At 37.0% G+C, this 20,156-nt stretch overlaps 1 protein-coding gene across 3 annotated transcripts in view; it reads left to right on the top strand.

The window, feature by feature from the left end:
• Nucleotides 1-20,156, top strand: part of SLC37A1 (solute carrier family 37 member 1) — a 175,819-nt gene that overhangs the window by 55,516 nt on the left and 100,147 nt on the right. For all 3 annotated transcript variants that reach the window (XM_020973886.2, XM_078146507.1, XM_020973884.2), the window contains exons 4-7: nucleotides 3,163-3,289; nucleotides 8,435-8,513; nucleotides 12,223-12,358; nucleotides 15,883-15,959. In XM_020973886.2, the coding sequence (XP_020829545.1) occupies nucleotides 3,163-3,289; nucleotides 8,435-8,513; nucleotides 12,223-12,358; nucleotides 15,883-15,959 (419 nt within the window). The remainder of the gene's footprint in view (nucleotides 1-3,162; nucleotides 3,290-8,434; nucleotides 8,514-12,222; nucleotides 12,359-15,882; nucleotides 15,960-20,156) is intronic.

The raw sequence follows: 20,156 nt of genomic DNA, 5'->3' as shown, positions 1-20,156 counted from the left end.
ATTGATTTCTATTTGATGTATCCTAATTTCACAGACTCTATATGTGGGTAAAGTTTACCACTTTTTGTTTTAGGCTATTTAATACCCTTCCAATTCTTTAAAAGAAAGTTGTTGGATTTGCTGTAAAGTAAAGGAGAGTCTTCCAAATAAAGGTAAAGAGGTAAAGTCAGCAGGTCATATTTTGGGTTTTCCAAGTCACACAGAACCAGAAACCACCCCAACATTTTGACTCCTAATGTAGAGAAATTAAGTAAGGACCACAGTTTAAAATCTATTGCTTTGCATTCCTAATTAAAAGATCGGAGCTGGATAAAAAATTTGACTCCCAAACACAATACTCAAGGAAAAGATAAAAAGGTAAAGAAGAAACAAGAAAGAGAAAACATAAGAAATTCAATAAGGTTAAATTTTATATTTTTATGTGGCAAAATAACATTTGTAACTCTTAAGAAATTTATTATTTTAAGAGCAATTAGATGGAGTATACATAGACAGAGAGTGTAGATATAAGGTGACTTCTATGGAATAATGCCTAAAATAAAATAAAATAAAATAAAGGACTGAAAAGGAAGATTGCACTGGAAGAAGGAGGGAGGGAGGAGAAAAAAATGAAGAAAATTATTCCACATAAAAGATGAACAAAAGAACTATTATAATGGAGGGAAAGATGAGGGGGGCAAAGCATAAACCTTAGTCTCATCAAAATTGGCTTAAAGAGGGAATGATGTACACAGTAAATTGGATACAGAAATCTATCTTACCCTATAAGGAAGTAAAAGGGACAGGAACTGGTATCAGTAGGAGAGAGAGAAAGAGAGAGAGAGAGAGAGAGAGACAGAGACAGAGAGACAGAGAGAGAGAGAGAAACAACAAGGGGAAAATATCATGGAGTAAAATACACAGTTAGGCATCATAACTATAAATGTGAATGGGATGAATTCACCCATAAAATGGAAGTGGATAGCAGAATGGATTAAAAACCAGAATCCTACAATATGTTGTTTACAAGAAAAACATTTGAAATAGAGAAACATATGCAGGGTAAAGCTAAGGGGCTGGAGAAGAATCTATTATGCTTCAGCTGAAGCAAAGAAAGCAGGGGTAGCAATCATGATCTCAGACAAAGCAAGAGCAAAAATAGATCTCTAAAAAGAGATAAGGAAGGAAACTATCTCTTGTTGAAAGGCATCATAGGACAATGAAGTAATATCAATACTAAATATAAATGCACCAAATGGTATAGCATCTAAATTTTGGGAGAAGTTGAATGAGTTATAATTACATGTAAAAACAATTTATAATACTCTTTTTTAAAGTATATTTTCCCCAATTACACATTAAAACAATTTTTAAATTTTTTTTAAGTTTTGAGTTTGAAATTCTATCCTTCCCTCCACTCCCCATCCCTGTGATGGATGAGCAATCAGATATAGGTTATACATATGCAATCATGTAAAACATTTCCATATTAGTTACTTTGTACAAGACTTGAATAAAAGAAAAAGAATGAAAAAAAGTAAAAATACCAGGTTTCAGTCTGTATTCAAACAATATCAGTTCTTTCTCTGGAAGCAGACAGTATGCTTCATCATTAGTCCTTTGGAATTTTCTTGGATCATTATATTGCCCAGAATAGCTAAGTCATTCACAGTTCTTCATTGAACAATATTGCCGTTACTATGTATAACATTCTCCTGATCTGTTCACTTCACTTTGCATCAGTTCATATAAATCTTTCCAGGTTTTTCTGAAATTACCTTGCCTGTCATTTCTTATAGCACAATAATATTCCATTACAATCATGTACTAAAGTTTATTTAACCATTCCTCAATTGATGGGCATCCCTTCAATTTTGAATTCTTAACCACCACAAAAAGAGTTACTATAAATATTTTTGTACAAATAGGTTCTCTTCCTCTTTTTTATGTCATTGGGATGTAGACTTAGCAGTATTATTGCTGGGTCAAAGGATATGCTAATAAGCCCCCACATCTGAACCCCCTCTTAATAGTTAGCCTATTAAAACAATTAGGTAAAAGCCTAGGCATTTACTAAGATATGTCCATGTAGTTAAGACGCCTTGTTTCTATACGGAACTATGTGGCTACAAAATATCCCCACAACATTAACCTGAAGTATACTTTCCCATAAATCTGCAGTATCCATGGGAAGAGAGGACAGATTCTTATACAAAGACACTTGTAGGGAGCACATGTAGTCAAGAAGACTCAATTCTCTGATACTGTAGGGCCTTGATGTCCTTTCTCTCCTCATGGAGTCCACTTGAGCCCTCCCTTCCCCTAGGTTCCATGTCCCTGCAGGTCAGCTCCCATATGCCAAAGCTAATTCTCCCTTAGGTTTATGTTTGTATTTCTTCCCTGTTGCCAGAGGTGCCATCCCTTGAAGCTGCCTCTTATTGGGCAAATGAAGATTGACATGTGAGGGGGAGAGGAAAGAAAAACATATGCTTTCTGTCACTCTCTGATATAGATGCAGTGCTCACATTCTACAAAGTTGCTCTTTGCCTGGAGTGATTGCAAAATTGATGAACTCAGCTTTTTAATGGTCCATAATGGGTATGGCCAATATTCTGCAGCCAATAACAGTGTTCCTTCCAATTCAGTCACAGAAAACTCCTTCACACTTCTTAAAGCAAGGGTTTTTTAACCTGGGGTCTATAGAGGTCGGGGGTAGAGCAGGGAGAGGTGATCTATGGATAGATTTCAGGGGTCTGTGAACTTGAATGGGGGAAAATTGCATCTTTATTTTCAATAATCTCATTGAAATTTAACATTTCTTCCAATTATTTTAAAATATTATTCTAAGGAAGGGTTTATAGGCTTCAGCAGACTGCTAAAAGGTTAAGAATTTTATTGAAAAAGGATGTCAGCTGTCAAGCTAATTTGTTTAAGAAGAAAAGTTTTTCACCCTTTGTGAAGTGCTGAAAGTATTTGCAGTTCATTAATATTCATACCTCATTGCCTCTGATATCTGCCTCTTGCTTTCTATAATTTCTTCAGTTATATCTGTTTGTAGGAGGAAGGAGGGGAGGGTTCAAGTACCATGCATAATGTTACATTTATATTACTATATATTATTTTCTGACTTTCCATTGTGCACATTTTCTATTCCTTCATGTATTTTTTCCTTTAATTCACTAGGGTGAATTACATAAGCAGTGTGCTTCTCATGATAAGGTTAAACTCAACATACTTAATGAAAATGCCTTCCATGATCCTGCTGGGAAAATATCAGATAATGAAACCCATTGCGGTTGGGCACCATTTGGTAAGCTCACTATTCTAATAATCCCTTATTCACCTATTTTATTTGTCACTTATAGTGACTTAGTGATTTTGCATGTGAAGTTATGGGCAGAAATTACATGTATTTTCTAGCCTTACTAATTTGTGCAATAATTGTGGGTGCTCTTAAGTAATATACTTTAATTTCAAAGACAGAGTTCCCAAAGGGAAAAAAAATCACTACTGTAAACATTGCAGCAAATAAATAGTTTATTTACAATAACTTAGAGCTATTAGTATCTTTTATTATTTAGCCTAAAAGGGCTACATTTTTATTGATGTCTTTAAAAAAAATAGCATTAGTTTCTGAATATATCCCACCTATTCAGGGTGCTTTCCCCAAATATTTTTTTAAAAAGAAAAATATTAGCAAAACCAACCAACACATCAATTGCATCTGACAGCATATACAGTATTCAATACCCATAATCCTCTATTTGCACAAAGAAAGTTGGGGGGGATTTTCTCAACTCTTTTCAGGGGCCAAGCTTGGAAATAATAATTATAATTTCCTGTTTCACTTTGTTCTTTCTTTTTACATTATTGGAGCAATTATTCCTACATATACACATATAGTTTTCCTAGTTAATGTTTACTCCATATAAGTTCATAAAAGTTTTCTCATGTTCCACTCAATTATTTATATTAATCATTTTTAGGGTATAATAATATTTCATTATATTCGTATGCCGCAATTTGTTTAGCCATTCCATAATTGATGGCTACCTATTTTCTTTCCAGTCCTATATATGATGATATGTACTACAATTAATATTTTGATGTATTTGGGACCTTTCTTTCTGTCTTTGATTTCCTTGGAATAATATACCTAGCATATATAGAGATATAGTGGTATTTATATAAAACTATACATAGGGGCATCTCTGAGTTCCAGAACTGGGTGTATCACTTTCTTCACTCAATTCCATATTGCTTTCAGAATGACTGGATGAAATAACAGCTGCACAAGCAATATATTAGTATTGGAGTGGGCCTGATGCCAATATTCTGTCAGTCCAATTTCAATGCTAGGAAGAAATGATAAAGTCAGGAAACAGTTAACTTAAGAGGTCTTGCTTGGTGCTAAACAACAAAGATACGGTAGTATTTTACTTCTTCTATAGACTATAGATTTCACCACCTCCCCCATCTCTATATGGAAATATAACTGATCAGCAAAGAAGTATATGGTAATACACATAGTTATTCTACATGTGGAAGGGCCTGATCCCACCTGGGTGGTACTTTTTAATGCCCCTACTTGACCAGAAATCCATGTCAACATAGCCATAAGCCACAAGGAAACTGCATTAAGGGAGGCACAGTTTGAGCTTTGCCTCACCCACAAACTACTATATCACTTTTTCCTAACTTATATTGGAGGGAGGAGGGAGAGTAATAGGAAGAAGCCTGGTAGATATTGTTGATATTGGTCCTATCACATACCAACCCATTGCATCAGCCTTCTAAGCATCTTCTAGAGTAGTGGTATCAAACTCAAATAAGAACAGATACCTTCATGAGGTGGGGTATGGGGCATATAGATTTAGGAAACCACAAATTAACATTGTGTTATATTGTTGTTGTTGTTGCTTTTGGTTAGGCAATGGGGTTAAGTGACTTGCCTAGGGTTGCACAGCTATTGTTATGTGTCTGAGGCCAGAATTGAACTCAAGTACTCCTGAGTCCAGGGCCGGTGCTCTACACACTGTACCACCTAGCTGCCCCGTGTTGTGTTGCATTTTAATTTATTTTGTTAAACATTTCCCAATTACATTTTACTTTGGTTCCAGCCATGTTGGAGATTTTGGGGCTTAGAGTTTAATACCTTTCTTCAACCATTTAAATGCTTTTAGGAATTTTTAAGGTTTTTTGGGTCGTTAATTTTTTCTTTCACCCTTTAAGCTACAGCTTTCCCAACCCCAAAGAGTAAAGAAAAAGAAGAAATAAAAAGGGAAAAAATATGAAAAACAAAAACCAGAAATCCTGGATTTTTCCTTTCCCATTTGTATCTCAACAATATAGTCCATGTGCGTGATGCCAAATCATTGCATTTCTTAGTGGGTCTTCTAATGTAAGGTAGGGGTGATGAGTCAGATTAGCAGCAGACTTATCTAAGATATAGTATAGAGGAAACATTTCTGGCACAGACACAGATTCTTCATCATTCATCAGGTTTATTTTTATTAAAGTTGCAAAAATGTCATAAGCCTCTTACATGCAGCTTTTTGCAGGATCTAAGTTGATACTGAAGCTTTCCCAATACCACCACCATTCAGTATGCCCAGGCTCAACCACCAAAATCTCCCCTCCCTGACAATCACACTAGGGAAATGATACAAAATCTTTGATCCCTTAGAGGCATCTACGACTTCTTTTCCTATAGCAGTTAAATAAGGACTCTCTCTTGTTCCCATCTAGTGACTCAGAATAACTACCAAAGTCTAGAAGGGGATCCTCTTTCTTCCAAGTAAATACAAATCCACCATAGTTATTTAGTGTCAGTTTTCACCTCCCCTACGCTATTAGAAAACAACAATACCAAATCTTGGTTCCCAAGCCCTTTCTGGGCAGGAGTTGTCTGAACCATCCCAGAGGAAGCGTGACAATTGAGTGGGGCCAAGGTTACTCTGTACAAAGGAAAAATAAGGAAGAGCCAGAGGAGGTCAGCCAGAACTGTGTCCAAAAGAAACCCATTCTTATCAGATGCCTACTAATTGGATGCTAGAATCCACTGAGAGAATCCTTCCCCTTCATGGAGTGATATTGACTTGTCAAAGACATGGCTTCTGGGAGGTTGGACTTCTGACATGGACAATCAGGTTCATGACAATGTATACTTGAAGAGGCAAAACTCTCCCCCTGAGATGGGAAGGTAACATTTTACCATTTGAGGACCAGTTGAAAGCAACTTGGCCTAGGTGAGTGCTCCAGCTGTTTTAAGGAGCCCAATTGGACAGGAATAGCTGCCTTATTCTTATGTAGATCATAGGGTCCTATGCCCAATCTACGTAGCAATATCACCCTAATGTGGATATTGGCAATAGAACAACTCCAGCCTCTAATATTCTTGAAATGGCTCCAACCTAATTAGTATAAGATGTCTCCAATGGATGCTAACATCAACCACAAACTCTACAGTAATCACTATAGATAAATATCTTTTCTGCCCCATCCTTCAAGGCTCTCTCACTTGCCACCCATGCAATGTGGAGCTCAGCTCACTGGAAAGGGTTACCAGGACCCTCATCCCTCTGTTAGAGAGGTTCAAGTATGTAGTTCAATTAAGTAGTTCAGTTATGTATGCCTCTCTCATAGGAGGTAGAGCCATTGGTAAACTAGGCAAAGTGACATTCTTCGGGGCAGCTAGGTGGCATAGTGGATAGAGCACCAACCCTGCAGTCAGGAGGACCTGAGTTCAAATTCGGGCTCAGACCAAATACTTGACACTTACTAGCTGTGTGACCCTAGGCAAGTCACTTAACCCCAATTGCCCTACCAAAAATAAACAAATAAATAAATAATTTTTTGAAAATGGCATCCTTCTGGAACTTGGTCCTTAGAGGTGGGAGCCCATTGGACCAAGAGGAAGAAGGATTTTAAGACTGGATTAGAGCAGGGGGCAGCTAGGTGGTGCAGTGGATAGAGTTCCAGCCTTGGAGTCAGGAGGACCTGAGTTCAAATCTGGCCTCAGACAAATGACACTTACTAGCTGTGTGACTCTGGGCAAGTCACATAAGCCCGATTGCCTCACCAAAAAAAGGCAAAAAAAAAAAAGCCTGGATTAGAGGACTCTGGCATACTTACCACCTGTTAGTGATGAACATTAATACAAGAAGGATCCAAGCAAGCAAGATTTTTAATGTCACTTCCACTTAAAAATAAAAGCCTCCTGAGCCCTACTCAACTTATTAGAAGGACAATCACATATCACCCAACTCATAATTGGCAATTCTGGGCAAAGGTTGAATTTATGACCCTGTGACATCTGATCAATAGTAATGAGGGCCTAATAACAGAAAAGCAACTGCCTTTCAGAAGTGATGTATTGAGTGGCTGCTTTAGGGAATTTGGAGCCCTAGTGGCCTAACAATAGTAGTTTATTCTTGTGATCTCTTGGCATCTGCCAAAGGCTAGACTCAGGCTGATCTTTAAGAACAGAGACATAGAGAAATATGGGTCTTGCATTATCAAAAGGATACAATGGGAGAACCTACTGGAAAGCCTTCTTCTGGACTTACAGGGCTGTACAAGCTCATAAAAGCCAATTGTTAATTTTTTAATATTTTTAATTTATTTTAACATTGATTTTTTTTTAAAAAAATTCTCTTCCTCCTGCCTTTTCCCCACCCATTGACAAAGCAAGCAATATGATATCAATTACACATGTGAATTCATGCAAAATATATTTCCATATTAGCCATATTGCAAAAACAACAACAAAAAGCAAGAAACATGAACAAAGTAGGGGGAAAAGCATGCTTCAATCTGTACTCAGAGTTCAACAGCTCTCTCTCTGGAAGTGGTTATCGTTTTTCATCATGGGTCCTTTGGTATTGTCTTGGATCTTTTTTTTGTAAATCAGAATAGCTTTCTGTCACAGCTGTCATTGTTACAATATTGCTGTTATCATGTACAATCTTCTCCTGGTTCTGCTCAGTTCACTTTGTATCAGTTCATATAATTCTTCCCAGGTTTTTCTGAAACCATCCTGCTTGTTATTTCTTATATTGTTTGTATACATAAATGTGTGTATGTTTATGTATGCATATTGTGTATATTATGGAGTGTGTGTGTATATATATATATATATATATATATATTATATATATATATATATATATGTACATATACATATATATGTGTGTGTGTTGGTGTGTGCATATATGTATGAAATGATCATTTAAAATTGAGGCATAGATATGTAAGTTCCAGACACATCAACTTTATCTTTCCTCACCAAGAAATCTAGGAGAATATTAAAAGTCACATTTCCTATATTCACACTCACCCCTTTCTGACTCAAGAGTGTTACCCAGAGTTTGATGAGGACAAATTTTTGCACCTTTTTTAAAGCACCTTTTAATATGAGGATGAACAGTAATAATGAATTTATCTCATTGTTTAGATAAAAAGAACTATCAGCAATTACTGGGAGCATTGGATTATTCATTCCTTTGTGCTTATGCAATTGGAATGTATTTAAGGTAAGTATTACTTAATTTGGTTTTTAAGAGTCCTCTCTATACATGACTAACATTTCTATTAGATCTCATGGCCTTCATCTATCCTGTAGCCACAGCCTCTAGGGAAAAAGAACTATTTGGACACTTCATACTCTATGGAGCAACTTTATTTACCATTGAAAGCAATACCTGCCCCATACCTAACTCAACTCCGTTCAGACAATGAACTCTACCCTCCAATGCATTCTGATGCCCTTTCTTTTGTTTTTACCCCAGCCAAAGACAAATCCATTTTCCACATAAAAATGTTTTAATGTAGTTTTGACATAATTAAGAATCACTGCCTAACTATATGGCTCTTAATATTCTTTCGCTGTAAATGGGCAGGGAAGATAAATAGTGAATACTGCTTACTTATCTCTTATTTTGTTTTGTTTTTTTACTTACTTTAAACCACACACACACACACACACACACACACACACACACACACACAGAAAAACCAACTCATCTCTCAGAGCTTAAGAAATTCTCAATTTGCCTAATAGTTCCTTATTCTATCCTAACAGTTTCTTTTACTTTTATAACAACATAATGCTAAGTGGTTTAAGTATATTCCCATTTTACAGATGAGGAAACTAAAGCTTTGAAACATTAAGTGACTTGCTCTTGAAACAGAAAGTTGGGGAGCCAGCACTAAATCCAGGTCCCCTGATTCAAAGTCTAGCATTCTTTAAACTATTCCTTTCTATTTAGATATGGATATTTGACTTAAAGTATAATAGATGAACCATTCAGCATGCTATATCAATGACTAATGTTTCAGAGAATCATCAAACTGTACAGTGGTATAGATAGGCAGAACTTGTATAGAATATATATATGTATGTGCATATATATTACATATATAATTTACCTAGACTAATTTCATCATTTGATAAATGAAATAAATGAGGTCCAGAGGTCCACTCCGGTAATGCAAAAAAAAGTAATATTCAGAGCTTGAGAGCTTATTATAACTTTAAAAATTTAGAATATCAAAAGAAAATAAGTAATTATCAACTTTTGGAAAGTAAGACCTGAATCCAACCCATCAGTTAATTAATAAATGTTAAGCACCTACAGGCACTATGCTATGTGCTGCAGATACAAAGACAAAAGCAAAATACTCTTTGCCCTCAAGTAGCTTACATATACTTGTATACAAAACACATATAAAACAGAAACAAGTTAACCTTGGAGAAAAAGGCAGATCAGAAAAGATTGAACATAGAAGGTTGTAATTGAGTTTAGCTTTTTTGTTGCATTGGGGGTTTTTTTGTTTGTTTGTACTAACTTGCCCATAGTCACACAGCTAGTAAGTGTCAAATGTCTGGTCTGAGACCAGATTTGAACTCAGGTCCTCCTGGCTCCAAGGCCAGTGCACCACCTAGCTGCCCCAATTGAGTTTAGTTTTAAAAGAAATCAGGGGTTCCATGAAGGGGAGGTGAAGAGGGAGCATATACTCGGCATAGAGGACAGCTGGTCTAAATACGTGAAGATGGGAGACAGGTGAGGAACAGCAAGCAGAGCATTATGGTTAAATTATAGAGTGAAGAGGAGGAATGGGAAAGAGGATGGGGTCAGATTGTAAAGGGAATAGAGATCCATGAGACTTTACAGAGTAGGGAAGTTATATGTCAGAACATAGCTTTAGAAAAATCATTTTTGCAGCTGGGCACAGGATGACTTGGCTTAGGTATAGAGACTTGAGGCAAGGAAACCAATTAAGAAGTTGTATCAATAATCTAAGCGGGGGGGAAAGTGAGCCTGATAACACTGCAAGTGGAGAAAAAGTAAATGGTGTGAGAGATATTGTTGGGACAAAACCAAAATTACCAACTGATTCCATATGTAGGGTGAGAAAGTGTGAGGAGTCAAGGATGACACTGATGTTGAAAGCTTGGGTGAGAGCCTGGGTAAATGGAGAAGATGTTGTTGCCCAGAACAATGATATGAAAGTAACACCTTTAGAAATTAGTAAGTAGTAGGGGCAGCTACATGGCTCAGTGGATAGAGCACTGGCCCTGAAGTGAGGAGGACCTGAGTTCAAATCTGGTCTGGACCAAACACTTGACACTTACTTGCCGTGTGACCCTGGGCAAGTCACTTAACCCCAATTGCTTAAAAATAAAATAAATTAGTAAGTAGTAATGAGAGGATTCAAGCAGATATAACAAGTTGGCGAATTAGTTGATAGAAAAATATTTCTGCTGAAACCCTGAAAATTTTTAACTCCTGATTTCTAAGATATGTGAATAGCAAAGCAAGTTTTAAATATCTAGGAGGCTCTTTCTTCTGATTGTATGTACAATAGCATCATCTTTCCTTGAATCACTGGAAGCTCCCACTCAATACAGGAAGAACTTCTTACCTGTTGGGTAACTCCAAATACCCAGGGGCTTTTTCCTTTCCCATTCCCTCTTGGTATCATACATATATTTCTACCCTCCAACTTCCTGAAACAGATTACTATTGTTGCCTCTTCATATTCTTTCTCTTCTTTGTGTTCACTTTGAATCACTTACTTTATTCCTTCCTATATCATTTTTGCTTTCTCCTCTTATTGGGATGACAATCTGCCCTTAGTATATGTATGTGTACACACACACACACACACACACACACACACACACACATACCATGCACACATGGACACACATATACACACTATGCACATATGATTTTCTTATACCTGTTTAGCCCTGTTTTCTCATCCAAAATATGGGGATGTTGGACTAGATGCACTTTTAATTCTGAATTCTATGTAATATTAACCAAATGCTTGTGGGGGGAAAAAGAATTTGGTAACCCTGAACTTAGTCTGCAGTTTTAAATTTTATTTTCTTCTGTCTCAATTCTGAAATGGTCCAGGTACCAAATTCAAGGTTGATTTCTCTTACTTTATGAACTCAGAAAACAATCTGTTTTCATTCATTCATTTCATTTCACACTTTTCATTGGATTTAGACTGGAGATTTGCCTTGTGAAGTTTGGATTCAGTCAAAGGGCTGCACTTGAGGACCAATAGGGCAGGCTCCCCCACCCTTATCCTAGATAAATGGTTTAATTCCTCTTTTGTTTGTATCAAACAGAAGCTCTTATAAAGCTCTGGATTTTTGAAAAGGGCTCAAACAGCTCTCATTAGCTTTTCTGCTTTCAGGATGAAACATAAGGTGATAATTTATTCATCAAGTAATTTAGAATGGTTTAGTATTCCTTAAGGTTTTCCTGGTAATGTTATTCTGTAGCACATTTGGTAAGCATTAATTAGAGTAAATTGAAGGGAATTAGCTCCCCAGAGATATATACTGCATTGTGTTTCTGTATTATTTCATATTCCTTCAGTTCTGATAGTTCGTATTTTAAAATGTCCATTTGTCCTATACTATTAACATTAAAAGATTACCTACTGACAAGATACCTGTTGTGTTTACTAATTAATAAATAATATTCATGAGATTTAGTGTTTTATAATTATGTCTTTTTGATGAAGGAAGTACCTCATTATAGCTTATTGTCATTTTCTGGTTAATTAATGTTTGGTTTAAGTTATGATTTATACCCTACTTGGAATTTCTTAATTGTTTCTGTTTCTTAAAGATCAACTAACAGCATAAAAATATTTTGAAAGTAATTGTTCAGTGATGAGTTTTCTTGCCCTCTGCTTCCTCATTTCTCTTTTTTTCAGTGGCATAATAGGGGAACGCCTGCCAATTAGATATTACCTAACATTTGGAATGTTTGCCAGTGGAGCCTTTACAACCCTTTTTGGCTTGGGCTATTTCTACAATATTCACAATTTTGGTTTCTATGTCATAACTCAGGTAAGTACTTCAGCTTAAGTAAAATACTACATAGATTATACACATAAGGGTTTAGTATGGTAGTTATTCTAGTAGTGTTGGAGTTAAGGACAAATGTTGCTTTTAATTTTCTTGGTCCTATTTATCTGTTTGAAACTAAGGTGATCCATTCAATCCTTAAAGATTCTTTTGATTTCAGGTATTTGTTCTCCAAGGAATTTTGTGTGTGTATGTGTGATTTGAGGATAAGTGACTTGCCCAGTGTCACATAGCTACTCAGTGTTAGGCGTCTAAGCTCAGATTTGAACTCGGGTCCACCTGACTCCAGAGCGATTGCTCTATCCACTGTGCCATCTAGCTGCCCCCAAGGAGCTTCTTTTAAAATGAAAAGGCCTTTGGCAAAGGAGTAATGTAGCCACATCTACGTTCATTAACTTATAATTTTGTTTTTCTCTTAGATTAGTAGGAAAGTATTATGAATTGAGTGCTTTGATTTGGGAGAGGGGATACATGGAGTTGAAAGAGGAGGTCCAAACCTGTCTTCATGAACAAATGATCCTATTCCATCCCATCTTCTCCAGAAAATTGCCCCCCACTGTCATCTCTACCCTCTCACTCATTTTCAATCACTCTCAGTCCACCGAGTCCTTCTCTCCTGTGCCTGCCTCTCCTTGTCTCTCACTTGATCCACGCATACCCACTAGCTTTCATCCTACATCTCTCCTCCCTTTTGTGGCTAGAAAGGCCCTCTGTAACCAGTGCCTCCATTTCTTTTCTTCTCATTAGCTTCTTAACTCTTTGCAGTCTGACTTCTGATCTCATCATTCAACCTAAATTGTTCTCTCTGAAGTTGCTAATGATCCCTTAATTGCCAAATTTAATAGCTTTTTCTCAATCCTCATCCTTTTTAACTTCTCTGCAGCCTTGGATATAGTCCATTGCTCACTTCTTGCTATTCTCTTCTACCTAGGTTTTCATGATACTTCTCTCTCCTGACACTCCATGATACTCCGCCTCCTATCTATCTGAACATTCCTTCTCTGTATTCTATATCATGTCTATTCACTATGGCGGTCCCCAAAGCTCTGTCCTTAGGCTTTCTTCTTTTCTTCCTCTATGTGATTTTATTTGGTGAACTCATCAGCTCCTATGGTTTCAGTTTTCATCTCTATGCAGATGACTCTCAGATTCATTTGTCCAGCACTAATCTCAACTAGGTAGAGCAGTGAATAGAGCACCGGCCCTAAAGTCAGGAAGACCTGAGTTCAAATCTGACCTCAGACACTTACTAGTGTGTCAAATCACAAGCTATAACCTTGGGCAAATCATTTAATGTCTTTCTGCTTTAGTTCCCTTCCTTACAAAATGGGGACAATAATAACACCTACCTCACAAGATTGTTACAAGGATCAATAAGATAATATTTAAAGTGCATAGCACAGTGCTTGGCACATAGTATACACTTAATACATTTTCATTCCTTTCTTTTTCTCCCAATCTCTAGTCTCATATCTCTAACTGCATGTTAGACATCTCAAACTGGATGTCCTTTAGACTTCTTAAACTCAGTGTGTCTAAAACTGAAATCATAGTTTTACCCATACTTTTCCCTCTTCATAACTTCCTGATTACTATTAAAGGTATCACCATCTCATGCTTGCAATCTCAGTGTCACCCTCAATTCCTTATTCTCTCACTCTCATTATCCAATCATTTGTCATATGCTGTCATATCTGTGTAACTTCTCTTATATATGCCCCCTTCTCTCCTAAACACTGCGACCATCCTGATACAAGTCATCATCTCACATCTGGACTAACACAACAGCCTACTAGTCTCCCTGCTTCAGATTCTTACCAACACAACTACCATCCATCCTCAGCTTGATCTCCCTAAAGTGTGTGTGGTGTGTGTGTGTGTGTGTGTGTACGTGTATACACACACACGTAACCTAATAATATATGACAATTTTAAAAATAAAAATATTCACACATACGTGTGTGTGTGTCTGTCTGACTGTGTCTGTGTGTTTATTGAGAGAGAGAGAGTATGATGCAAACGTACTCCTGTTCTTAGAGTCAGGAGCCCTGGTGTTCAAGTCATGCTTCTGAGAAATATTAGTTTTGGCATCATGGACAAATTGCTTAACTTCAACTGCCTCCTAGGTAACCTAAATTATTACTATTTTTAAATGAAAGTAGTAAAATCACTTTAGGCAACCAAAGAAGAAGTAGAAAATCCAATACTATATGTCCAACTATAACTGCTAGACTTGGAGTCAGGAAGATCTGGGTTTGAATCCCACTTCAGACACTCGCTATAGCTGTGCGACCATGGGCCAGTCACTTAACCTCTCTTGGCCTCAGTACCTGGACTATAAAATGAGGGCTTTAGACCATATGGTCACTAAGGAACTTTTATCTCTAAATCTATAATCTTATGAATTTTTATTACATATGCCTTAACTTATATGTGTATTTGAATGTGTGTATAATGTATTTATCCTAAGTTCATAGGTTTTCTACTTAAAATGAACAGAAAAAATTATCAAAGTATCCTATCTGATTTTCATTTGTATCCTATATAGTCTTTTTTGCTGTTTTTAGTTGCCAATTTTTGAGTATGGAAGGTGAATGCTTTGTAAAACCAAATGTATTGTAGGATTTCCAACTTAAAAAGTTGAAAATCACTGCTCTAACATGGAATAATCATTCACTTTTTGAGCTTTTTTATGTTTAAGCATCTAGTAACCTAGAAGTTTTTTATTAAATAATGGGCCCAAATTTATAGTGACATGCAAAGCAAGATGAGTTAACATAGTCCCTGCCGTAAAAGTGACTGTATTCTAAAATAGATATTGATATTGACATTAAGTTCTCAGGGATTGCTCTGCAGCCAAATAAGCCCAAGAGATGTACGCAGTTCCAGGGAATGCTTTTGGGGCAGCAGTACACTGGTAGAGACTTATCTACTGTGGGTTCTGGACTTCCTAGAAAGAAGAAACAGTTTTGATAATATTTTGATGACATTTTAATCTTGGTAACAAAAGGATAAAACTCTGCAGAAACAAAAAACAGAACAAAGAAAATTTGTTTAATTTAACATTTGTTAAGCTCACTTAATAAGAAACTTACCAAAATCACTAAAAATAAACTTACTTCAAGTTAAGCCCAGAGTCCTTTTCAAATGCTAAGAAAGGTTGTCTAAATTTTTTTTTTTTTGCTTTTAGGCATTTGGGGTTAAGTGACTTGCCCAGGGTCACACAGCTAGTAAGTGTTAAGTGTTTGATCTGGGGCCGGATTTGAACTCAGGTCTTCCTGACTTCAGGGCTGGTGCTCTATCCACTGTGCCACCTAGCTGCCCCTTGTCTAAATTTTCAAATTCGGTGATGGTATCTCAGTGACCAATTAGAAATTCATAAAAGTACAATTGAAATAAAGTCTTCTCCCATACTACACACAAGTACAAGCTATACCCCATGCCCAAATTTAAGAAAAATAGATAATAACCGTATGATAAATCATTTTCTTCTTTTTTTTTCCCAGATAGCTAATGGATTGGTGCAGACCACTGGCTGGCCTAGTGTGGTAACCTGCATTGGCAACTGGTTTGGAAAAGGAAGGTAGTAGAAATAAATGAAATTCCTACTCTGTGTAAAATACTGTGCTAAGTTGTTGGGATACAAAGAGAGAAACAAAATAGTCCCTGCTCTCAATGGGGCTTTTCACTGGGAGTAAAAAGAGAGAGAGAGAGAGAGAGAGAGAGAGAGAGAGTGAGAGAGAATAATGAGAAGGAAGAGAGGGGAGGGAAAATGAAAGAAGAGGAGGGTAATGGAGACCAAAGTGCCATAGGAGAGTTTAAGAGACCCACCAGGGAAATATCAGGCAAAACTTGACAGACAAGATGAAACCTGAATTGAACCTTTAAGGACACTCCGTGCATAAGACTATCTGACCAGGCCCATCCAAAGACCAACACAGGGAGAGTACTACAATATGAATAAGAGTTCTGAACCAGCTAGGGAGCACTGGATTTAATTGAATAATGAGGGACGTGATAAAACCTACACTTTAAGAGGATCAATTTGATAGGTGAATGGGGTGGGGAGAGACTTGAGGCAGAAAGACCAATAAGCAGGCTATTGCCTAAGCAATAGCTTAAGCACTGAGGTGATAAGGGTCTGCACCCGCATTGTGGCAGTGTTAGAAGAGGGGCAGGGGTATACAAGAGATAAAATTTTATTTACATAATATATAAGTTATATTATATAATATAATACAATTAATTAAGAGTTGAATTCATGGGAATTGATGAGATCACTAAAAATAAAGAAAAGGGAAGAGGACAGAGAACAGAGCCTAGGGGGCACCCATGGTTATTAGGCATGACTTGGCTTAAGATCTAGCAAAAGGGACTAAGAAGAAGTGGTCAGACAGGTATAAGGAGAAACAGAGAGAGAGGGATGTGAGGAAAACCTGGAAAGAAGAGAGTGTTAAGGACAAAAGGATGATCAATATCATCAAAGGATGAAGAGAGGTTAAGAAGGATGAGGACTGAGAAAAGGCTATTAGTTTTGGCAATTAAGAGATCACTGGATACCTTGGAGGGAGCAGTTCTGTCTGGCTGAATGATGCCATTCCTGACATATTGAAGAGAAGAGAAGGAGAAGGAAAGGAAGTAGAGGCACTGATTATAGGTGGTTTTCTCAAGGAGGTTAGACATTGAAAGGAGAGATGTAGGATGAAATCTAATGGAAATGGACAGAAAAGGTGGAGATTTTTTTAGGATGGGGAGACATGGGTATGTTTGAAAGTAGTAGGGAAGGAACTGATAGACAAGGGAGAAATTGAAAATCAGTGTGAGAGTAGGAATGATAGAGGGGGCAATCTGCTTGAAAAGATGAGATGGAATGGGATTGATTATTTGGTATGTGAGTTAACTTTGGCAAGAAGAAGGGCCACTTCTTCATGTGAGACAGGGATGAAGGAGGAGATAGTTGGGGAAGTCATCTGAATAATGTGAGATAAGTGGTAGAGGAGAAGAGGGAGGTATCAGGAAATAACCTCAATATTTTCAGTTAAATATGAGGCAAGTTTCCTAGCTGAGAGGAGGGGGAAAGGGGAGGCATGGGACATTTGCAAAATGAAGAAAAGATTTGGAAGAGGTACTGTGGTAAATGGGAAAGGGAGTTCTAAAAAGATTGCCTTGAAGCAGAGAGGGCCCAGTTAAGGTTATAATATAGCATAAATTTGTAGTGGACCCAATCAGTATAGGTTTTGTGAACTTTTTTCCAGCTTTGTTCAGCAGTATGAGTAAGAGCAAAGGCTGAGGCATGGCAGTGCAAGACTGACAACACCATAATGGACCAAGGGACTTGAGAGAAGAGAACAGTATAGGATTGAACTGGTTCACCAAGGAATCAAGATGAGGAAGGGAAGAGAGAGTGGCCACTGTGGGGGTGATGGCATAGGAAAGGACTGTGAGGTATCCATTTCTCCTTGTAACTCATAACGTTTGCTTTCAGTATTTAGATGCTATGATATTCGGTGCCTACATGTTTAGTATTAATGTTAATTTACTGCCAGTGGTGCCTTTCAACATAATATAGTTTCTTCTTTATCTGTTAATCAAGTCTTTTTTTGGTGCTTTTTTTTGTGAGACTATCAGTGCTATCACTGCTTTTTTGAGTTCAGCAGAAGCAAATAGTCTTTTTCTTTAGCCTGTTATTTTAAATGTGTCAATGTTTATGATACAAGTGTGTTTCTCATAAACAACATATTGTCAGACTTTGCTTTCTAATCTGTTCTGCTATACCCTTCCATTTTATGGGAGAACTAATCCCATTCACTTTATAATCAAATTATTAATTGTATTTTTTCCTTGATCTTATTTTCTTATATTTTCCCATCTCTTTGTTTCCCACTCCCAAAGATAGTGAGGATTATGCTCAGCACCAGTACTTGAAGTTTGTTGCAATCCGCTTTTGTTCCCTCACCCTTCCCTTCTTCTTTCTCTCACTAGAGCCCAATCACAGGTTCTAATCCTTTGTTTCTGTCCTTTTCAAACCTCTTCATGACTTATCCTCCATAGTTAGAATATGTTTTGTTCATGAATAACCCACTCCTTATTCTACCCTCCTTTTTTTTGTCCCTTCTCACTTCTCTCCTTTCCCTTCTGTTTCCTTAACGAATTAATTGTATATCTACCCCAACATGTGTTTGCATATATTCTTCCTTCCTTTGACTTGTTCAGATGAAAGTGAGGCTGAAGTCAGCGAGTCAGTAAGCATTTAATAGGTACCTTCTGTGTTCCAGGTACTGTGCTAAGCACTGGGGATACAAAGAAAAGAAAAAGGCAATCTCTGTCCTTGAGGAGCTCTCAACTTAATGAGAGAGACCATGCAAACAACTCTGAATAAACAAGACATATATGGGATAGACAGGAGAAAATCAACAGAGGGAAGGCACCAGAATTAAGAAGGAAAGGAAAGGCTTCTTGTAGAAAGTGGGAATTTAGCTGAGATTTGAAGGAAACCAGGAAAGTCAGAAGGCAGAGATGAAGAAAGACTGCATTATGTACATGAGAGACAGCCTGTGAAAATGCCCTAAGCCCCAAAACAAAGTGTCTTATTTGAGGAATAGCAAGGAACCCAGTGTAACAGGATTGAAGAATCTGTGGAATAGTGTAAGGTGTAAGGCTGGAAAGGTGAGAAGAAGAGCCTACGTTATTATGAAGGGCTTTGAATGCTAAACATTTGATCCTGGAGTTAATTGAATAGAGGTAACATGTACTTGAGGAAAATCATTTTGATAGCTTAATGAAGGATACACTGGAGAAAGTTGAGAAAGACTTGTGGCAGGCAGAGCAACCAGCAGGTTATTGCATTAGTACAGGCATTACCCAAAGATGGTAGCAGTATCAGGGGAGAGGAGAGTATTTGAAAGATGCTGCAAAGATGAAATTGATGGGCCTCAGCAACAAATTGGTTATGGGAGAGGGAGTAAAAGAAATTGAGAACTAGGTTGCAATTAACCTAGGCTGCAAGCCTAGAGTATAGGAAGATGATGTTACCCCCAACATTATTAGGGAAGTTTGGAAAATGGAAGGGTTTTGAGGGAAAGATAATGAGTTTGGTTTTGGACATGTTGATTTTAAGATGTCTATAGGATACCTGATTCAAGATTGTCTTAAGTCACATGTCACCCACTCACTCCTCCTGAACTCTTCCTTCTTGTTTGCGTATTCTTCTACTTGGTTATTTTGATTATTGGAGATAATTTCCCACAACCTTCCTATCATTTTTTCCCTTGGTTTACTCTTTTCCCCATTCCTGCTTACTTTCTTCTATTAAGATCATCAAATTACCAGGCCATATTTAGCTTTTGCTATGACCTTGGATGATTTTAAAGTTCTGATGGGATACCTTTATCAGTCTGCTCTATTAGAGTTAAACATTTCATCCTTGATTACTTGTTTATAATTGTCCACTCACATTTACCTGTTTATGTCACTCTTGACTACTTTGTATTTGAAGATTTTTGCTCAGCTCTGCTCTTTTCATCAGGAATGCTTGAAAGTCCTCTGTTTCCTTGAAGATCCATTTTTTTTCACCTGTAGGATTATATTGAGTTTTTGTTTTTGTTTTTTAATTTTATTTTCAATTCATGCAACAAAATAAGCATTCCATAACACAGTACAACAAAAAAGATGATTGCACATGAAATTGCAAATCTACCATGTACAATTTGCTATTCCCTCTAAGTATACAATAATATATAATACAATAATCATGTAAATTTCTTTTTTTCTTTTTTTGCTT

Source organism: Phascolarctos cinereus, unplaced genomic scaffold (genome assembly GCF_003287225.1).
Source record: "Phascolarctos cinereus isolate Bilbo 61053 unplaced genomic scaffold, phaCin_HiC Scaffold_726;HRSCAF=1367, whole genome shotgun sequence".
Lineage (NCBI taxonomy): Eukaryota > Metazoa > Chordata > Mammalia > Diprotodontia > Phascolarctidae > Phascolarctos > Phascolarctos cinereus.
This window is presented reverse-complemented; position numbering and strand designations above follow the sequence as displayed.